General features: G+C 39.1%; 1 protein-coding gene across 7 annotated transcripts in view; it reads left to right on the top strand.

The window, feature by feature from the left end:
• CTNNA2 (catenin alpha 2) overlaps positions 1–21,664 on the top strand; it is an 884,847-nt gene that overhangs the window by 335,454 nt on the left and 527,729 nt on the right. For all 7 annotated transcript variants that reach the window (XM_059721437.1, XM_059721436.1, XM_059721434.1 and 4 more), the window contains one exon: positions 2,505–2,708. In XM_059721437.1, coding sequence (XP_059577420.1) covers positions 2,505–2,708 — 204 coding nt within the window. The remainder of the gene's footprint in view (positions 1–2,504; positions 2,709–21,664) is intronic.

Here is a 21,664-nt window from a genome sequence, read left to right on the forward strand (position 1 = left end):
GATCTGTGTAACTTCCTCTGGGGTTGATATACATCTGACTTCTTCAGAAGCAACTTTACAACAGGAAACAGTGTAAACGCTGTCCCAGGAGTAAATTGCACCCATGCAGCAGGGGGCCAACCACTGCCTGCCACCTGGCCACACAGCTCCACTCTTTAGGCACTCCCAGGCCCCAGCCAGCCCCTCCACTGCCCAATGCCATGACCTGGAATCCGGGGCTGACCCCATGAGCCTGCTGCTAGCCCAGGGCTGCTCCGATCCAGCTCAAATTGCTGCGGTCCCAGCCACAGGTCCAGACATTGCATCTGGGAGCTGTTAACTCTGACAAAAACTGCGCCGGGGTTTATTGCATCCTACAAATAGCATGTATCAATACATCCAGTATGTTAGGAATAATCTAGAGCAGAGGTGTTAAATTCACCCGGGGCCCCAGCCCAGATCCAGACCACAGGGACTCCTTGTGGGCTGCATCCACTTTGGAGTGGTGGTGGTAGCTGTGGCCACTGTGGAGGCAGTGGGGCAAACAGCCACTGGCCACGCCACTGTGGGACAACTGAGGGCTGTGTCGAACAGTCCTTGCTTGTCCCCATGCTGCTGATGGTCATATCCATTGGGGCTGCAGGGCCCCAGATTCTGTGGCAGGACCTTGCCAACCACTGGTCCCACCCCCCAAACTCCACGGCTTACCGATGGCCCAGAACGCTGAATGGCGCAGCGCCGCAGGCTGTATGTTTGACACTTCTGCTCTAGTATAAATATACCATACGTCTGCACCCTGAGGTTGAATTAGGACCTTATTGAGCTAGCTGATGTAGAAAGACGAAACGAGTTAAATCCCTTACTCAACGAGCTTACAATCTAAATAGAAAAGATATACAAAGGATGGGAGAAAGGCATTATTTTACTTGTATGGAAGAAAGCAGACTTATGAAAAACAAAATATGTCAACATGCTTTATGATTTTTGCTCAGGAAAAAGAATCTTAATATTTAAAACAACACTCAATGCCTAGGAGCTAGCTTACATAAGTAAATTATGTGTACACAGTAGAGGAAAACATGTTTAAGGATCGAAGGGATATATTCAGATTGCATGCAACCAGTGTTGTTGTTCACAGATTACTAATTGATAGCTGTGAAAATAATGAAGAATATATGTTTTGCCCTGACAGTGGAACTACATTGAATTATAGCAATCCTGAAAACAGAGAGGGCCCATTCATTGAATGTATACGTGCAAGGTAGCCTTTTTGGATAGAATCAGCTTTATTAAATCAGTTTTTAATTTGCTACATCATTTTTTTGTTTTTATAATTAAGACTATAAAGTATCAGATTCAACTGATTTTTGAAAGAAAGGGGAACTGTTATGGGCTTGTTTTTTTGTGGATAATGTGCTGTAGGTATGAAGCCTGTGGAGAAAATGAGCAATTTTCAGCTATTCCTCGCTTAATGTTGTCATGTTCTTGAAAAATGCGACTTTAAGCAAAATGATGTTAAACAAATCCAGTTTCCCTGTAAGATTTAATGTAAATGGGGGGAGAGGGGGCAGGTTCCAGGGAATTTTTTTTTTGCGAGAAAAAAAATATAATTATACAGTATTAATTTTAAATAATTTTAAACAAACAATTTAATACTATCTTTTGCTGGGTGTTTTGGACTCATAATGCTAGGTGATACAATCACAATGAGTTAGAAACGTTCAAGGAACGCGTGTACAGACACAACACAAACAACAATGGCTGCCACACTGAAGCGGGAGCAGCACTTGGCTTAGGTCACATAGTTACATACCTACCAGCAAGCGGTGGCCAAACAACGTTGCAACTGAACATTGCATGACTTTAAAATGAATACGTTTTCTAATAGATCAGCAACATAATAACGAAACAACATTCACTGGGACAACGGTAAGTGAGGAGTACCAGTATAACGTTTTCTGACAAGAACACACAAAATGGGATTCAATGAGACCAGAAGGAAGTTTAAGAAATGATACATTCAGAGTCATAACTGCATGATTGTTACAGTTTAGGTCCAGTTCGTAGCTCTGGGCAGGATGAAGTGGAGGAGAGAGCGGGTGGGAAGAGACACAGACCAAAAACAAAAGGCTTCATAAGAGTCTATATATTATTAGTCTTCAATTCTTTTCTTCAATTATTAGTCTTCAACTATGCTTTAAGGGTCACCTTCTCTTTTTTAGGCAACTGAAATACACATTTGAAAACTATCTGCTGAGATGGTTCTTTCCAACAGCGTAGTTAAAAAAAATGCATGTTATCGAGTCCTTTAAAACATGTTATTAAAGATGCAGAATTTCATAGATACCAGTTATTTCAGTAAGTTAAAGTCATCTGGGAATTTGGCAGGTGACTAATTTATTTATCCAGTAGGGAAGATAAAAAGATGTATGAAAGCTTTGGAATAAAAAGGATATATTTAAAAAAAATAAAAAGCAGAAACCAAGGTATGCTCTTAATTTTCCTATTGATGTTTTGTCTTTCAGAACAAGATTATTTTAGACCCCATGACTTTCAGTGAGGCCAGATTCAGACCATCTCTTGAAGAAAGGTTGGAGAGCATTATCAGTGGAGCGGCACTGATGGCAGATTCTTCCTGCACACGTGATGACCGCCGGGAGAGAATTGTAGCCGAGTGCAATGCTGTCCGACAAGCCCTGCAGGACCTGCTTAGCGAATATATGAATAATGTAAGTTATATGCTGTTTTTAGTCTTTCCCTTCTCAGAGGATTATTAACCTGTTCAATAGCTCTTCTTAAAGGCTTAAATGCTTAGTAAAACACTAATGTTCTGATATAACGGGAGTCCAAGAAAATCAAGGGAGCTGCTTAAATACTTTGGCGCGTTCAACATTTTCATGTTTTAGGATCCTTTTACAATGGTTTGATAAAATTAAATATATTCAAGAGAACATTTTGCTCTGAAAGAAAATGTCACAAGATCTCCCTCAATACTACTCTGCATTGGGGTCTTGTATTTCTTCTTAACTAGGAGATACCCCACACGTTTTTGCAGTGTTTCTGATGAGATAATATACTGTGAAATAGGTATAAAACTGCTGGTGGCAAGCAAAGTGGGAATATGGATAAGTCAAATGAATGCCCCCTAGAAACCTTTTTTTCTAAAGGAAAACGAGTACATATAGTGTGTTGCATTATTCATCGTTGTACAGAAATAGTCATTTCGGGTGATATTAAAGTTGTGTGTAAAAAAGTTTACATGAAGTGCCTCCAGGTTTGCATGTGGGAGGAACTGGTTAAGCCATGAAGGATCTTTGTTTGCTAACAGTTTAATTGGAGCTATTAACTGCAAGTATGCAGCTTCCATGAAGCTGGTGAGTAATGTCTAGCACTGCTGCTTTGCACACAATGAAAAATGTATATTTTTAGAAATCTTAAATACAGCAAAGTGTGTAGGATTGGGGGGGGGGGGAAAGTGTTCTGAACGGTATACATACACCCTGCAGTTTGTTTTGTGCGCATAAGCTCTCCTTTAAATGATCTTCCGCAGAAAATAATTTCTGCCTAGGGGTGCCTATCGCGAATAATTTTGGAGCTATTGATTCTCAGGAGGCACTAATAGTCACTGATAAGTGGTAACAGAGATGACACTAGTAGTCAAACAGCATTTAAAAAAAATATAACTAATTCCTGTAAACATATTTTGAATGTGGTGATAGCTGCTTCGGACAGGTAAAGGTGATGCATATTTCTTCAGGCCTCTAAACCTCTACCTCTGAGTTTTCAAATCTGGTTTCCTCTCTTTTTAACCATGCGATATATGATTTGCAATGTTTCCAAATAGGTATCTTGAGGATTGAAGGCACCCAAAAATATTTTGTAGAATGAGTGTTTTACTCTATCCTCTGCTATCCATCTTCCGTTGATTTTAGAATCCAAGCAGTATGTTGGGAAATTGTAATCTGATTTTCTTTTTTTTAAATCTCCAAATCCCATACACGTTGTAAAAGAATGTTTGTAGATGAAGGGTATTAGTATTTCTATTTCTGACACAGTTAATATGCAGTAACAAAAATGTAAAATCTGTCTTCTAGTGGTTGTATAGCTTAGACCATTGACATTCAGTTTTTACTTGTTTCGCTTCATTAAAAGTGAGCAGCTTCAAGAAAGAGCAGGAGCGCTAGGTCTAGAATTATGACGCAGAAATGGTTTGCTGTTTTTTTTAAGTGACAGTTGAAATGCTCTAAATGACAAGGAAATTGGTGCTGTTTTATTTTGAGGTGAAAGCCTTAAGGGACGGAGTTAAGGAACAGATGGCGATTATGTGAAATGTATCTTTTTTGGATTACTGTCCATAGGATCTTGTAGAATTATTACATGTAGATATAAGCTCTAAATGGTCTTTATAGAAATTGTTTGAGAACGGATGGATTGTTGCTTTCTGTTTCTTTGGAGCATCTCCTTATATTTCTTTTTTCAAATGTACAGAGCTTTGTGATGGGAAAATGCATTTTCCCTCCATCAGAAGCATTATTTCTGCCACCACTTTCAGATAAATTAGAGGGATCTTTACAGGTTAAATAATTGCACATATTTATGAACAGATTGCAATGGTTAATATGGCTTCAGGATTTCCCTTAAATGAACAGTGGAGTGATCTGTTTTTCACTTTGCATGGGGTATTTGAAAGGTTGATCTGATTAAATTACCCTCCCGATTTTTCCGTGACCCTAATAGCACAATAGGACTCTAACACCCACAACTTTGATTTAATTTTCTCCCTGTGTTTCTTAAAGAATATAATCAAATAAGAACAATGTCACAGATACTGCATAACCATCTTTTTAACAACAACAACAACAAAGCATGTCTCAGTTAATTGAAAGTAATATTTCAGATTTTAAATCCATGAGCCTAGAAGTTGAGAAATGTATACAAATGCATCTATTCTTTTCCTAGTTCTTGTTTCTTTAAGGTAGAATGAATGCATCTGCCGACATTGTCGTCTATTTTGGAGCTTAACCTTTATCTTGACGTCTTTGTTTGTTTAAATCAACATTTCAGCAAAATGTAAATGAATTTGCAAAACATTCCTCTCTCTCTGTCTTTCGTACCATGGGGAAGTGGAAAAATGTGAGAGGTGAGACTGCTTTTGATAGGAGCTCTGGGCAATGGAATAAATAATTCACGTGACCCTTCCATTTCACAGGATCAGTGGCTTCTCTTTCTTACCACCATTTGACACTCCTGCTCAAGGCTTTGGGAGGCAACAAATGATCCCTCCTGGTTGATTTGTGTTTCTGGTGCTTGGCAGCCCTTGGCACATCGTTGCCTGCCTAGGGGTTTCCTCTGGCAGTAGAAGAGTGGAACCTTCCATGGTTCATATGCCGCGTTTAAAATGAGCCCCTGAATCCATGCATTGAAACGGGTCGTAAGGTGGAATCTTTTACAGTTATTATTATCCTTTGGAATAGGTTTTATAGAAAGGGAACCACGTCATAAAATCAGAGAGAAGTAGAGCTGCTCAGAGGTCATCTAGTCCAACCCCCTACCTTGTCAGGATCATCTTTATCAAACCATCCTATAAAAATCCTTTGTCTAACCTGTTAGCAAAAGGACAGTCAACCCTGACACAACCATATGATGTAACACCCTAACCTGCCACAGGTAGAGCAGGGGTACCACAGCAGGCAATGTCCTGTTGCTGCATAGCTTATTAAAATATGCTTGAGAGATCCAAGGAAGAGGGGTCTCCCCTCAAATCCATACCAGTCTGGGGATAGGGTAAAATTCTTTCCTGATTTAAATAGGGATATTGGTTTGACCCTGATGCCGTCAGAGTATCCAGTTACCCCGTCGCCCTCCATTGTATTCCCCAAATCTGAAAGATTTTTTAGCCCTACTAATAACCCGGTCATCTGTAATATAACTATGTGGAAGCCTTCTTAGTCTTCCACACTCTTTTGCCCTATAAAGCTACCACTTGTTCTCAACTTTTGATTGCCTATCAACACAGGATATTAAAGCATCTAATTCTCATTTTCTGCATATCTAAAAATGCATCATTTAAGGGAATTGAGCTATAGAAAGTGGGACGTTCCAGAAACATTTTTTTTTCACTTAAATGCAGGAAATATGGTTGATTTGGCCCCAAAATACAGCAATATTTTAAGAAGATGCTGCACTGAGTCAAAATTAGAATGGGCAGCAAAAGGCACTTGTACTTGCTGACAGAACCAAACAGAACAAAAAAGAAGTGATAGAATTGAAAATGGATGGACTCTCAAGACTGTCAGGTTTCATATTTAATGGCTCTAGTGAGCTCTTATTTAAAAGAGGGGGGGGAAGAAGTCTTGCGCAATCCTTTTGAGAAGTGGCTCTGAAGCAGACAAGGTTAATCTATATGACAACGAACAGTAAATTACATTCATGAGACAGCACAATGTCCATAGCTGTCCCGAACTCTGCAATCAGTGATTGGTGACAGAGGTTGACTGCTGAGTCATCAGGATTGTCTGATTTAGTTACGGCAGCCTAGACAGGACAATCTATCAACTGATCTAAGTATTGCGTTGCTAGCTTTTCAAGGAATATTTGGAAAAGCAAGCCTGTGTTGAAGTGGTATATTGTGCTGGAAGACTGAAATACTGCACCAAGCTATTTCACATTTCATTTTGTTCTTTTAGAGGACACGTGAACTCAGGTTTATTTCCTGCCCTCTAAGAAGCTACTTGGAGACAAAATGGTTGGGACTGGATAAGAGCAACCTCTGTCTTTTTTAAATACCAATACCTTAACTTAATAGTTAGCGATTTTTAATGCTGCTCTTACAGTGATTCATCTGTGAGATAAAATGAAACTTTACTAACTGATTCAATACTGTTTTATGGGAACTGAAATGTGCACATCTTGAAGACACACAGTTTTCTCAGAAGAACACTGATTTTATTGGGTGACAAAAAGCAGTTTTCCTTTTCTTCATATGATTATCACAGTGGCGGAGTCACTGAAAGTATGATAATAAAATAATTTTCCTCAGGGTGGGGTATGATAGAAGTGTACTTCCTTCCTGTAGACATCTGCAAATGTGCCTTTGGTCAAATTTGTGGCTTGCTAAGCATCTGATTTTTGGGAATCAAGCTTTTGCTCTGTAAGAAAGATAAATATTACTTCTTTGTCTCTCTGTGTTACTTCTCAGTTCATGTAGTGTCACAGAAACGTGCACGTGCATACACATGCGCGCGCACACACACAGAGTTGGAGTTCTTTCAAACGGGAAATGTTTCACCAAGGCAGCAGCTGATACGTTCTTCTGGTTGTGTGTGAACAAGCTAAGAACAATTGAAAAGGAGCAACGTTACTCTTAACTCCAACCCTAGATGAAGGAACATTAAAGTTAGAGTGGTGTTGCTACTTTTGAATTTGTCTCAGCTCCCGCACAACAATTAGGATGGACCATTTTCTGCCTGGGTGAATGTTCTCCTTCTGATGGGGCTCCAAGCAGTCTAATATCCATCCTTTGAATATCTTCCCTTTCCTCAACTAAACATAACTTAAGAGTCTATATCCCCTATCCAGAACAGTCAGACCTCAGCCACAGTACAAGTAGTTGATTTTCTTGTCTTTGCTTGGTAAATGGCATCAGGACATGATATAGTGACTGATATATTCAGTAACTATCACCTGTATGATATTACTGTTTAGCTGCTTACCGTTTTACAAATTAAAGAAAATAAAACATTAGAGAATCCAGGTGGTCCTGCCATTTTGGGAAGTTCAGGATTACATCTTCAGTCCTTGTATCTTGTCTTTATTTTTTCAAGGCCATTGTATGATGTAGGTGTCTTCCATAAGCACAATTCAAAATAGGGAAGCCCTGTAGAAAAGAGTTGTAATACTTGGATTGCAAATAACAGACAGAGAAACAATCTCCCCTAGTTTGGGCTTTGGTAGCCACACCTTGGTGCACAATTCTGATGAGTTTATTTAGCACCATGCTCAAATAGAGCATCTGCTTGACAACGAGCCTGAAATATTTATTGACTTAATATCTGAGACAGAACATCTTTTTTCTGCAACATGCTACTACTACCGTGTCTACAGAAGTGTGGGGATGTCCGTTTGGGTGAACTTCTTAGGTATGCTCTTTAGGTTCTCAGATTAATTTAATTTCAAAACAGATTATTGTATTCCGATCACTATTTAAAATCCCCATTATGGTGATTGTGATGGCTGTGTTTAATAGGAATCTTTGGTGATGGAGAATCTTTCTAAGCACTGGGGAGATCCTTCATTGAGGTTTGACCATTTATTGTCACCACAGCCCAAGAGGTAAAATGAGCCTGGATTTTGCTTAGTTGCAGTTAACATCCAGCACCACTGTATAAAATGCCTTTTATGGTCCAATTTCTATTTCTGGATAGAAATAGAAGCAGAAAAATAAATCCGACCGCTCTGGAACCCTTGAAACATGACCTCATGGGTACCTGTACACGTGCAGGGAGGCTGCTCCAATGCACTGTAATTACACGCACCCCTGCCACCATTTTGAAGTGTGAGGATGCTGATATACGAGATTCAGAGATGCTATAATTACAATGCATTGGAGTAGACTTGATTAATCATCTAGTCTGCTTGAGTGTACTAATTAGCGTGCTCCACCCAGCCTCCATGTCTCATGTATCGGTGTCCCTGTGCTTCAAAATGGCAGCAGGGACACTTTAACTAAAGCTGGAGCTAAAGTTCAATGAGCTATAGTTAAAGCATCCCTGCTGCCATTTTGAAGTGTGGGGATGCTGATATACAAGACACTGTGGGCGCTTTAATTAGAACGGCTCTCGGAGTTACTCTAATTAAAATTCTCCCCTCTGCCTATGAAGCACATATAAAAATGCCCATGAATTCCTGAAATTGGAAATCTTGCAGAGAAAATTTGAAAATTGTAAAGCAAAGAAAGGTACAACCAACAACATTGTGGGGAAACAGGAATGGCAGCTATGATCTGATTACCTCTGGAAGAAGAAACAACCGATTTTATTTATTTATTTATTTATTTTGGCGTTATCTCCAAAACTTGCCATTTGCATGTGTGATTCCCATCTCTGCATCTTGACTTTCTTAAGGGGATTAACACAGCTGTAGTCTTTGAATCCTCATAATTTTCACAATGGTGTTTTGCTTTTCTTAAATCAGGAAAGTCCCTGGTTCACTAAATATGTACCTCAAATGATACCTGTACACCTTCTGTTTTCCTTTCACTCTTGTCCTTGCTTCTTTTTCCCCCTGCAGAACTCCCAGACCTCTGTTTTTGCTAGCCACGGTCACACATCCATAGTCTGTCACCCAACCCAGGAAATATTCCACTAGCTGTATGTCTAGCCTTTTCACTGGCAACCCAGTGAAACCAAACCCAAGCTGTGTCTCTAGTCAGCAAGGTTGAACAAAATGGGTGTGCTACAATCAGACCATACTGGTTTCATAGTACAATGAGGCTGTGTTTACTGAACATTGACTGCACAGGTGAAAATTGCTTCTGTGCCATTGGTTGTGATCATGGCCTTCCTAATCATAATGTGTGGAACGGTTCTCAGTGAGACCCAGCTATGCCAGAATGGCTGCTTTAAAAGTTCTTCACTGCCACTAAAGGGGCAATCCATTGCCCTTATGGCTCTCTTGAGACTCTTTCAGCAGGCTTGTTTCCAGATGTTCAACTGTTGCAAATATAACTCAGGACTATTTCCTTGTTCCATTTTGGCCAGCAACCAAGTCCCTGGGAGTTCAACAGAGTCTTTAAGCTGATTGCTACACTTAGTATGTCTATAGGTGCTGTCTATTGCTATCTCAGTTACTACACATGGAATGGCTATGTGACCTGCTTATACTTGTACTTACTTCATTAACCCAACTACCACATTAGCTTATACTAGTTAATATTTTTTTAATCCATATAACACTTCTAATCAAACACAAAATACTACAATTACTAGCCCCTGCCCCTTTTTTAGCCAGAATAAATCTTTATCAGCATATTTTTAAATAAGTGATAAATAAATGTCAGAAGAAGAAACAATCAACAAAACATACCCATAGTTAAGTGTTTCCAGACTCTGTTTCACCTAGCACCAGGTTGTGAACATTGATTTTTCCACTTTTACCTTTTCCCCAGAACACCTGTGGAAAGGTAAGAGAAGGAAAGAAAAAACACAAAGTGAACTCTTTGTTTTCTGGGGGTTGAAAGGTATTTTATCTTGTCACTTTATAAATTGCTTCTAATATTACCCAGAAAGGGTGTTGCACAAATTTTACATCCCTAAACTGAGAAGCAAGCATTTCAAACAATCAAAATGCTTCATGTGCACGCACACAACTAGCATTATCATTAATCCTGGTAAGAGTTAATATGCAGAGAAAAGGGATGTTCAGCGAAACCTATTAATTTATAAATGCAGTTGTGTGTGTGACTATCTCCTCATAAAAGCAGAATACCAAGCTTGCATGCTGTTTACAATTTCTGGCATCTCCTCTAGGTGCCACTACACTATATATAAACTGCCATAATATCCTTTTCAGAACATATGACTTGTTAAATAGAGCTAAAGGTGCTGCAAATCATTGAGTCTCTCCTGAGAGATTTCTTTCTTCTTCATTTTTATCCCTCCCTTGACCTCTTATTTATCTTCTCAGGCTCTATATTATTTTTGTTTGTTTTTAGCCTCATTCTGCTTAAACAATATTCCTTTTCAGCTGGTTTGACATAGCTACTCACAGAAGATGAAAACTGTTTGTTTTCACACACTATTAAATACAGTACACAGTTATAATTTAACTTGTCAAATGGATTGAGGTAATACTATTCATTGGCACTCATTTTTAAGAAACAGAAAGAACAACCAAGGGATACCTAGCTCCTTCAGGATACCTTCTCTCTTAACCTTTTATCTTTTTTGCCACTTAGGCTCCAGTACAGCAGAGTTCTTATATATAATTTTGAAATTAAGTGTCTGCTGAATTTCTAGTGGTACACTTGAAATTAAATGTGACATCATATCATATTGTGTCACCCCCCATATCTCCGTAATTATGTAATATAACCCAAATGGAAGCAAAATGTTTTGTAGGTATCACACACAGTAATCAAGAGTCTTACGCTATTTTACTAAAGCTGCAATAATCTGGGAGAATTCTCCCAGATTTGTTCTCCCGGTAGAAAAAAGAAACCTTACCCAGAGCCATGTATACAGACATCTGAATACTGAGGCCCTGAAGAGTGGTGTGTTTGCACTGCTGATACTTTCTAGTTAGAGTATGCATACATGTCACATGCTCTGCAGGCTTCCTCAGTCTGCCTAGTGACAGATGGCAGCAGTGCATAAGGCAGCTCTGACTGACCCACAACCCACTACTATGAGTCAAAGCTACGATATAATATATTTGGATCATCTAGTTTAAGGCCTTTTGCTCTGTTTAATTGGCTCTCATTAGTGGTATAGTTGAACATGATGATTGCTCAATACTAGTGGCCTTGACCAGTAGAATTTATTCTACCTCCCCATGCTGCTGCTAAGAATACTTAAGCACATAGTATCATATAGTGAGTCCAGATCCTGCACATGTTGTTGTGATGTCTCAGTCACTGAACATGTCTCAAACCTGTAGCAGCCTCCATGGCTCTTATTCAGTCATGTCATCTCCTTCTCTCTTTACCCCAATGAGCACTCCTAAATATTTAATAGCACTAGACAAATAGTGGGATTTGTTTTGGTTGGTTTTCAAGCTAACAAGATCTTGGTGAAAAAAAATATTTTTTGGAAAGGAAATGGAAATTAATATATTTGGGTCTTTTTAGTGAAACAAACAGATAAATGCTTGAGTCAACTCCAAATGTTTCATTCAACCCACAATTAGGGTCACCATATATCCTAGGAAAACTTGGACATTCCTGGCTTCTATAGTCCAGTCCTTGCCACTTGCCATATGCAGGTGAGGCAGTACTTGCTCCAGTCTACCCACCTTGTTCTTGCACAGAAGCAGTGGTGCCTGCCCAGTTACCTGCCTGGAGCACCATGCCACTCTGCCTCCCTGCTAAGCTCCACTCCTAGACTTTTGACCAACCCATCAGGACTAGACTATGGAAGTCAGGATTGTGTGTTGCCCAGGAAGTATGGTTATCTTACCCAGAATAAAGTATTTTATTTCAGTTTGTGGTATTTGTGCCTTTGTCTTACCTTATAATTTCAGTTTCAAAATTTAAAAAAAAATGAAAGGAAAACATTGATATTTTCAAAACAAAGTGTTTAACAAGAATCATTTTAGAAAAATCCCTTTTATGGCAAAACTACTAAGTTTTCAAAATTGAAAATGTTCTTTTCCACCAAAAATACTTAGATTTATTGTTTATCCTGATAATCATTGTTCTCCTTCTCAAAGTCACTGAAGTCAAACCCAACAAAGATACAGGTTGTTGAATAAAACATAGGATTGGACAACATTGCATCTTTCCATAAATTTCATTGTCTCCTATTTATGTTGCTCCTCTACTTTTTTTTTTTTCCAGTTTATTTCAAAAATAAGAATCTGAATCATGTATTTATTTTTGGTTGCTCTTAATCCAGTACATTAAAGTAGTAATGACTTCACGAACCCTATATCAAATATACATAAGACATTAGAAGTTTGTGCTGCAATGATAATTGCTGTATTTAAAGTAAATGGACATGTTGCCATTTAAAGTTATCTTTTTACTTGAGTGTACAATATCTATGAACTGTCCTTCAATCTTTTGAGTATCTATGGGGTATTAATTTGTTATTATATAGCTTAGGTGTTGGGTGCACAACAAAAGTATCTAAAATATTTTTGGAAGTATATTAAAAGCTATGACTGTGCTGCCTGTGCAATAAGCCTGGGAGTGCTGCCAAAGAGTGTGACCCACCCACTTGTTTCTGATTAACATACACAAAGTCCCAGAAATTTGGCAGTGTTGCCAATTCCATGTGTCCCAGTGTGCCTGCCCTCAGCTCAGGGCATGATTCTTAACAATGCACCCAAGCTCATCGTGAAGGTGAGGTGGACATGCCAAAATCAAAATATGCCTGCTGGAATTAGTGAGCTTTTAAACCTTAAGGGTAAGTACAGACATTTGGGGAGGTTAGATCAAGTTAAAAATAGCCACCTGATCTACAGTAAGTTGGGATGGGTGGGGCTAGCAGGGGGGTTGTGGGAATCAGAGGGGGCAAGCAGGCCTGGGGAAAATTGTGAGGGTCCATAGGGGAATGGGGAACAGGCAGAGGCCACAGAGGAATTGTGGGGGGAGTAAGCAGGATCTTCAGGAGGGATTGGGGGGGGGGGAAACAGGATCTGTGGGAGCGATCGGGGGAGATTAGGGGTACAGATGGCATCTGTAGGAGAATCAGGGGGGCAGGCAGGGCCCACAGGGGGTTGGTGGGGTCCAGGAGGGTTTGGTGAGATCAGGGATAAGTGCACATCAATCCAGGTCTATCTTAGACCGGATTCTGCCATTTTTAGACTAGTCTGTGTACACTGAACTTCTGTATAGTTTGTACATAGATCCAGCTAACTAATGACCTAAAAGTAAGGTCCACATCGGGGTGGACTAAGCTAGATTGGGTGGCCATTTTTAATGTGATCTAACTTTCTTCCCCTAACCCCATTGAACGTCTGTGCTTAGCCTAAATGTGTATCTTGACAAATGCCCCATACTGTTTTCTGTAACTTTAAGATTTTTTGGTATAACAGGAGCTTAATTTCACAACATGCAAAAATAAAACCAAATAAGGATGCCCATTCCAAAATAAAAACAACCAACGAGGAAAGAATAAAAAAAAATCTTCCAAGCAGTAGCGGAAAACTAGTGGAAGTTTTTGAGTCAATTGTGTACCTTCTGAAGGTGGACAGATAGGCTTTGTCCCTAGTGATAGTTTGCAATATGAGTGTTCAGAGGCAGAGAGTGCATATACACATGCACTTTACTGCCAAGTTGACTAATTAGCTCTGCTGCAAAGTGTCACGGATACATGAGTGCTGGTATTAGGATGCAGTAAGGCTTGGGGGGGGTCAACCACATGGCTCCACAGTTTTGCCACCCTTGTGCCCTATGCAGCTTCTCTGCTGCCTGACACTGCCATCCGGACCCTGGGGCTGACCGTCTGAGCTAGCTGCCAATCTGGGGCTGAAAGTACTGCTGTCTCAGGCACATGTGTAGATCCTGTGCCCAGGAGCAGTGCACTCCGGTGCAAACTGCTCTGTCGTTCATCACATATTAATTGCACATGTAGATGCACCCAGAATGTAGGTCATTATTAACAGTATGCTTTGTAGTTCTTATATTATCTGATTTAGGAGTTAAATTTATACCACTTCCACTGTGCTCTCAGAACGTGAGCTACTACAGTCGCTTTGAAGTTGTTAGCTGCAGTTAATCCGTTGCAAGCATGTTATGATTTTTTCCTTTAGGTACAAAATTAGCGGTAATCCAAAAGTGGGGGTGGAAGTGAGAGTAAAAATAGTGATGTTATTAGGGGTGTATTTGCTTCTAGGTTACATATAAAGGTCAAAATATAGGCAGGTCATTTTATATAGGTTACCAATGCCTTGACACATCGTATCACACAAATATTAACACATCATATGTATAGTATGTCTATGATGCACGTATAAACACATCAGTAGTATTTATGAGGTCTTAACCTATTTTAGCTGTTCAAACTATAAAGTTATGTGTAGGAGTAAAGTTGCTTTATGTACATGACAATGGTGAGTTTTAGTCATTCAGAAATACATTTTCAACGTAGAATCTAAGGACTACGTAGTGCTACTCTTGTTCTTTGGTTTTATTTATTTTATTTAATATTAAGTTTATTGATGGTATAAAAGTATAACCACTTTTAGGAGCTTGGATTAATGGTTTTAGATGTCCAGAAGAGGGCACACTTGCATACCACAAGTGTGGCCTGCATAATTAAAAGATCTGTATTCTGATGCCATATATCAGTAATAAAAGGAAATTTAATAATAAACAAAATGGAGACCTATTTTTATTAGATACAGGCTCTTTAACAAGACACTAGATTCAAAAGGTTTGTGAAGGCAAGTAAATTATTTTGATTCTGTATGCAATAACCACATAAACAATAGAGTAAAAGATCATGTGTTAAAACCCACTTGCATTTTAGAAAATTACTGATATTCTGATTTTACTGTTATTGATTTTTTCACGCCAGAAATTATCTTTTTTTTTTTTTTTTCTGGTTTATTGTTAATCAGGGAAAATAGCACACATGTACTGAAATAAATAGAGTAGACACTGTATAGAGCACAGATCAACTTACAAGTTGCCTTCTACTGCACTAATCATATGATAAAATGAAAAGCCATATAGCACAATTTCATTACACTGCATGGAATTTTGCTGTCTGACCTGTCATATCATCTTGTGATTTACTGATTGCAGTGGAGTTTCTTTGACAGACCGTATCTTGTGATTACAACAGAATAACTTGTCAGTTGAAACTCAGTGTCACTCCTTGCAGAGCAGTATGTTCTATGAACATAGTAATACATGTAATTTGTTTGAACTGACAAATGAAAGGGGGGAAAAATCACCTCTGGTGTAATCAATTAATAACGTTTTTCATACCGTTAGAACGCTGGATTATTCTCTGATCGGCAGCTTGTATTTTACTTTATTCTTGGATTTTTAACATTGACTACTTCTCATAAAAAATATGGAACGAGTCATCTCAGACATTACACTAAGCAAAATAAAAATGTTTATGTCTTATCTCTTAGCATATCAGGATATCAGTGAGAAATACAGTAGTTGGTGCCACAAAAGTACCAACTTCGAGAATTTATTTTATGACATATATAATTTTAAGAAAATTCTTTGTTACTCATATAGCCAAAAAAAAAAAAAAAAAGATTTTGAGTCAGTTTCTCTGTTGACCTGAGATGAATCTTTAGAAAATGTTTAATGGACAAAGGAGTAATTTTGTTAGCTTTATAAAGTAACGTACAGTTAAGGTTTAATATATATTGACCATCTATTAATGCAGTACATAAATTGCAGTATGTGATGCCCCTCCTTCAAATAACTTTGTGAAGACCTCTCTCCCCAAATTAAGTTCCACTCAAATCTTTACATAATAAAATGGTAGCAAATCACAATTAAAGTCTACAGGAGCATCTTCTAAAGGGGATCAGTGTTAAAGGCTGTGAATGAAAGATCCAGGGTCTTAGGAGTCTATGTCACGGGCAAGTCATATACTAGAAGTAAAAAACAATCACTTTATGCCAGATCCTGTGCTTATGTAATCTCCAAAATATCGTTTACTTTTGTGGTGCTCCTCCTGTTACGCTTTTGTGGTGCTCCTCTTGTTACACATCCCAGCTTCACAGCCAACACTGAGAGGTACAACTACCTCCCTATGATTTTCCATTCATCCTTATGACTGGAATAGATCAGGCAGAAGGCAGGATGTATTTGCATTTTATAGATTAATGAAACTGGATAAAGTAAACCTGTTGCTTATGAAGGTTTATGCTATGGATCTCTGATTTAGTTAGTCTATGAGGTGTAAATCTATCCTGCCTTCTGCCTCACTTAATGCTAACATGGCTAAGTACCTCTCGGCATAGGACATTGCATAGCTCAGTATGGACTAAGTCCTCAGCTGGTGTAAATATTCCTAATCCCTTCAATTCCAGTGGAGCAATTCCCATTTGTACTACCAAAGGATCGGCTTAAGTTAATAACATAACTTGATTTTTGCAGTATCATAAAATATTTGTTCTTCAGTGTAAAATCAAAGAGCCCCAAAAGAGAGTTCTGTAGCTTTAAATGAACACCGATCATATTTTTTTAAAGCATTATCTACAGTACCTTGGGGCACAATGTGTAGTAATGTAGTTACTACAAGACTGTCAGATTCATTGCCAAATAGTATTTGAACGCAGGGATCAGATAAATTAGATTTTAATTGGGTTTTAAGGCTAAGCTGAATAAGTAGATAAGGTAGAATTAACCAGAGACATATTAATGTAATGAAACCCTTGGTTCTCTTAGGCTATTGTAATAAAGACCATGCAATCTATTGTTGATAAGAGATGTCATGGAAGAGCTGAAAAATATTGACAGTGATAGGTAGGGTGAACAGTGACATCTAATATAATCTCATTTTGAACACTGGAAACCCAAGAAACTGGACAAAATTGCGTTAGTTATATTTTATTATAGCATTTTGAAGGGGAAAAAGCTAAACAAAATTGAGTTTTCCAAGCTGATGAGACCACTCAGGCTGAGAATTTACCAATTGTTGTATATTTTTTTGTTTTTCCTTTTTTCCTTCCCCCTCAAAGAGTAGAAGAGAAATTTTGGCCCATTGTGAAAAGCTGGTAACGTTATCCTGTTTATTTCACTTCTTTTTAACAAGCTTATGATGTTTTTACAGTGCAGAATTTAATTTTCATTGCAGACATGACCTTTTTCCTAATAACTTAATTATATCTTTCATTTGGCTTTTGTGTAGACTTATTCAAATGATTGGAATTTGAATAAGGTTATAAAATCCAAGTACTCAACTTGTATCTTATTCCATTACTTTGTCTTAAAATATATGTTACCTGTTAAAGCTGAACAATATTTTGAATGACTGGGGACCTAGTAGTTCAAACCTTTATCTGAATAATCTGTTATATAATTTTAAGCATGAACTACGTCCATGAATGCATCCTGTGTTTGCAGTGGGTGCTCGGTCATTTATATTCAACTTATTATACTTATTTTTGTAACAAAACAATTAAGTTAGCATTAAAAAACTGTTATGAGTAAAAGAGAGAATACAACTCAGCTATTAAGGTCATGGCCAGATGAGTCAGGCTGTGTGGTACGTGGCGCTGCAAATACATATGCGGTGCCACATACCACACATTTAGATGTTCTCCATGATGCAAAGGTGCACTTCCCATGTATGTGCTGCTCTGCTTTTTTTTTTCCCATGGGTTTTTTTACCCCTGGATATCCCACAGAAAAAACAAAGAAACAGAGCAGCGCAAGCATGGGCGGTGTGTGCCACTCAAAAGTGGAGCCACGCCACCTGGAGCTACTCCGGCTGCCAGCCAGGGTCCATGCAGCAAAATTGTCACTGCTACAGCCCTGGGAGACCCCCAGGATCCCCAGTAAGGCTGCTAGGGCCAGCCCAGTGCTGGCCCCAGCATCCCCTAGCCCACGTGAGGTAACTTGCCATGAACCGAAGCACGTGTGGTATGGGCATTCCCTGGGGACAAGTAGCAGTGAATGTAATGTAAGCACAAAAGATATTGGGGAGGGGGTCGGACCTTCACTGTTCCTTATAAAAGTATAGAAGTATAATTCACTCTAGAACTTATAGGACTGTAAAACGTAAAGTAGAATTTAGAACTTATAAAGTTGGGATTGAATCTGCAGATGGAGCATATAAGCAGGCTTTTGTGTTTGAAGAGCCCAGCTTATGTCCAGTTGTGGGACCAGGACCTGTGTGCCAAGTCCTATGAAGCTGGGTGTCCTGAGCTCCCAGTTGGAGTGGAGGCTGCTCATCACATCCTGAGAATATTCAGACTTCGAGCTAGCAAGCTATTTAAGCAGATATCTAACATTAATCTTGTAAAGGGTCTCACTGAAGCCAATGAGTCTAGTCATATGAGTATAAATTAGGCATATGCTTACCTACATATCTCAGCTGAGGTCTAAGGTTCTTGTGTGAACAGCTGTTTTGATTCCTGATCCTGTAAACGTTTGTTGTGTGAATATCTCTTACACGAGGAATCCAAATGACTTTTCAGGAATTAACTCATAATTCCACAAATTTATTTAGCCAAATATTTTAGAGTTAAAATATGAATACATAACAATACATAAATGGGCTAAGGTACAGAATTTGCCAGCATTGTAAACTTTGCAATCAAACTCTAGTGCAGGAAAGTTAAAATAATGACCCCTTTTCTCATGAATGTATTGCATTATTGTTGTTTCCCCAGATAATCCATATTGACTTTATACGAGTGGAAATCTTAGTTCTGTATTCACTGTTCTTGGCATATGTTACAAAAATAAAAATAAATAATATGTTTAATTGATAGTAGTAAGTTAAAAAAATGTTTGAAAAGTAAACTTATAAAGAGCCACATTCAACCATTTGTAGATGTACCAGACAATAAAACGTTAAGGCTCATTAGCTTGGAATGACCCAGCTGTGTTTTATGCATAGGGGTCATTTCTTTACTAATGAGCCACTAAGCCAGATGGCTAACCCCACAGTAGTCTAACTGCATTAGTGTGATTTAGATCTTTAGGCAAATTACTTTTATTTTTTTAATAAGAGCAGCCAGTGGCTCTGTTGAGGGGCAGCTTTATTAGAAATGTGCAAAACAACGTACTTTGCCTTTAAAAGACATATGGCTAGGAGAATCTGTCCTTTTTTTTTATTTACACCAGTTTCTAATATAGTTGCAAATATGCATAATGATCCAAGTTGTTACATACCACCTACACTATAGATGTGTTTGGGGGAGAAAACATTTTTGACTTCTCCCTATATTACATTTAGTTTGAACAGATAATCTAATAAAACCCATTCACATTGCCTCTTTTGCCTTAGTATTGATGTGCATTTATGAATACTTAAAAGTCAGTCGCTAATAATTCTTTCTGGGTGAGTTATAAGCAGGACATTGTGATGGTTTATTAGAAGTACTGATTCGAGTCAGATATCTGAAACAGAAATACGGAGGAAAACCATATCTCTTCCATTCAAGCATATATTCTAAACCCTATGAACAGTATGTTTCAGTTAGTTGATGACTGCCGGTTATTAAGTGATGTCTTCTGAAATTTGCATCGATATTTGTTATAGTTTATTTTCAGTAGGCATTGTTACTAGATTTGCCTGTCACTTTGGGGTGTGCTCATTTATTAGGGGTACATTTCTGGTGGTCTCTGTAATTCTATCAATGTGCTGCTTGTGCTACTTGTGTTTCTATATGGAGCTGTATCTCTCCCTTCTGCAAGTCCTCACCCGCAATGGAGCTATCTTGCAGGACTCAGTTTCAATGGAGCTGGGATCCTCCAACCACCGAATCAGTCAAACACATATATGTGCACACACCCAGATTAACAGGATACGCCTGAGCCAGGCTGGGTTATTTAGCATTGACAGGCTAATACCCTTATCTGCCTTGAACTTAGTTCATCAGGGCAACAATAAAATGCAGTCAGACACAAGCACCCAGGTTAACAGAGTGCATCTGGGTCAGGCCGGACTATTCAGCATTGACAAGCTGACACCCTTATGTGCCTTGAATTCAGTTCATCCCTTATTTCAGCAGGACAATAATAAATGCAATTAGCCACACAGGCAGACAAGGTTCCTTCGGTGAATTTGATATTGTTTATTAGACCAACCCAAATGGTTGGAGAATAGTTATTAAGCAAGCTTTCGGGTTCAAAAACCACACATACACACACACTAACCGAGTCTGTCTGAGCAGGCTGGGTCTGATCAGCACTTTCAGCTGATACCCTCATGCGCCTCAAAACTCAGCACGTCCCAATCTCATGTCACAGTGGTCCTAGTAGTAACTCCTGTGATGAGCAGACCCCACTGTAGTATTGGGCATTACAGGGATCTTTGGCTTAGGTAAAAGAAGTGTTGCTGCAGAGCAAATGAGGAGGTCAAAGGGAAGGAAGAGTAAGTAAGGTTCAGAGAGAGAGTATAGCAACCAGCTTGACCATAGAAGTTATTTATTGCCAAGTATATGAAATTATGATGATACCAGTAGTAATAGCCATACAAGAATGACAAATAAAACAATTACAGTATTACATAGTTTCAATTAGGTATTTGGGGAAGTCTAGCTCAAGTTTGATCAGAAAAAGTCAGGTTTAGAAAGTTGTGCATGGAGTTAGAAAGCAAAGTTAGGATCGTAGAGTCAGAGAGAGGGAGAGAGTTGGGGTCTCACCACTCAGCGAAGCTGGAACCACTCGAGGTTCCCAGGTGCTTGGTGGATCTTACAGACACGCAGAGCCCTCAGCATGATCAATGGAGGGATCGCACGCAAAAAAGGAGTGGAGCTGGTGCAGCTTTTGGATCCAAGCACCAGGACAGAAACTTGAGCTTGGGTTGGGTTTTTTGTAGAGAACTAGCAAGGGAACTCAAGGGAGAACACGCGGTTTGTTTATGAGTACAGGATGGCTCATATGCTGGATAACAGGAGCTGATCACCCCTGGCTATGGGTGGCATTACTCTGGGGGAGCTCACCATACAGACAGGCAGATTCAGTGTTTTGGGTACCAATCAGGAGTCATTACTAGAGTTGGTCTGAAAACTGCTGAGCTGGATGTGTGTGCAGATGTGGGTTGATTAGCATATGGAGCAGGGATCCCCCATCATGCAGTGCTCACCTGCTTCTCTGGTCCCAGAGTTCAGTGCGGTCCTTGCCTTGGAATCCTGGTTCTCCATCCTGACTGCTAATGGAGGTGCTTTCCTGTCCCATCTCCCATGTAAATGAGTTGCCATCCGGTTCCATCTCTGATGTAAATGAGACCAGGGAAGTTTCTTCACTCTTACACCCTTGTCTGGAGGGATTTAGGTGCGTCTCCTCCTGCATCTTCACTGCCTTTTGTAAGTCCTT

The sequence above is a fragment of the Alligator mississippiensis genome, chromosome 2, assembly GCF_030867095.1.
Source record: "Alligator mississippiensis isolate rAllMis1 chromosome 2, rAllMis1, whole genome shotgun sequence".
NCBI lineage: Eukaryota > Metazoa > Chordata > Crocodylia > Alligatoridae > Alligator > Alligator mississippiensis.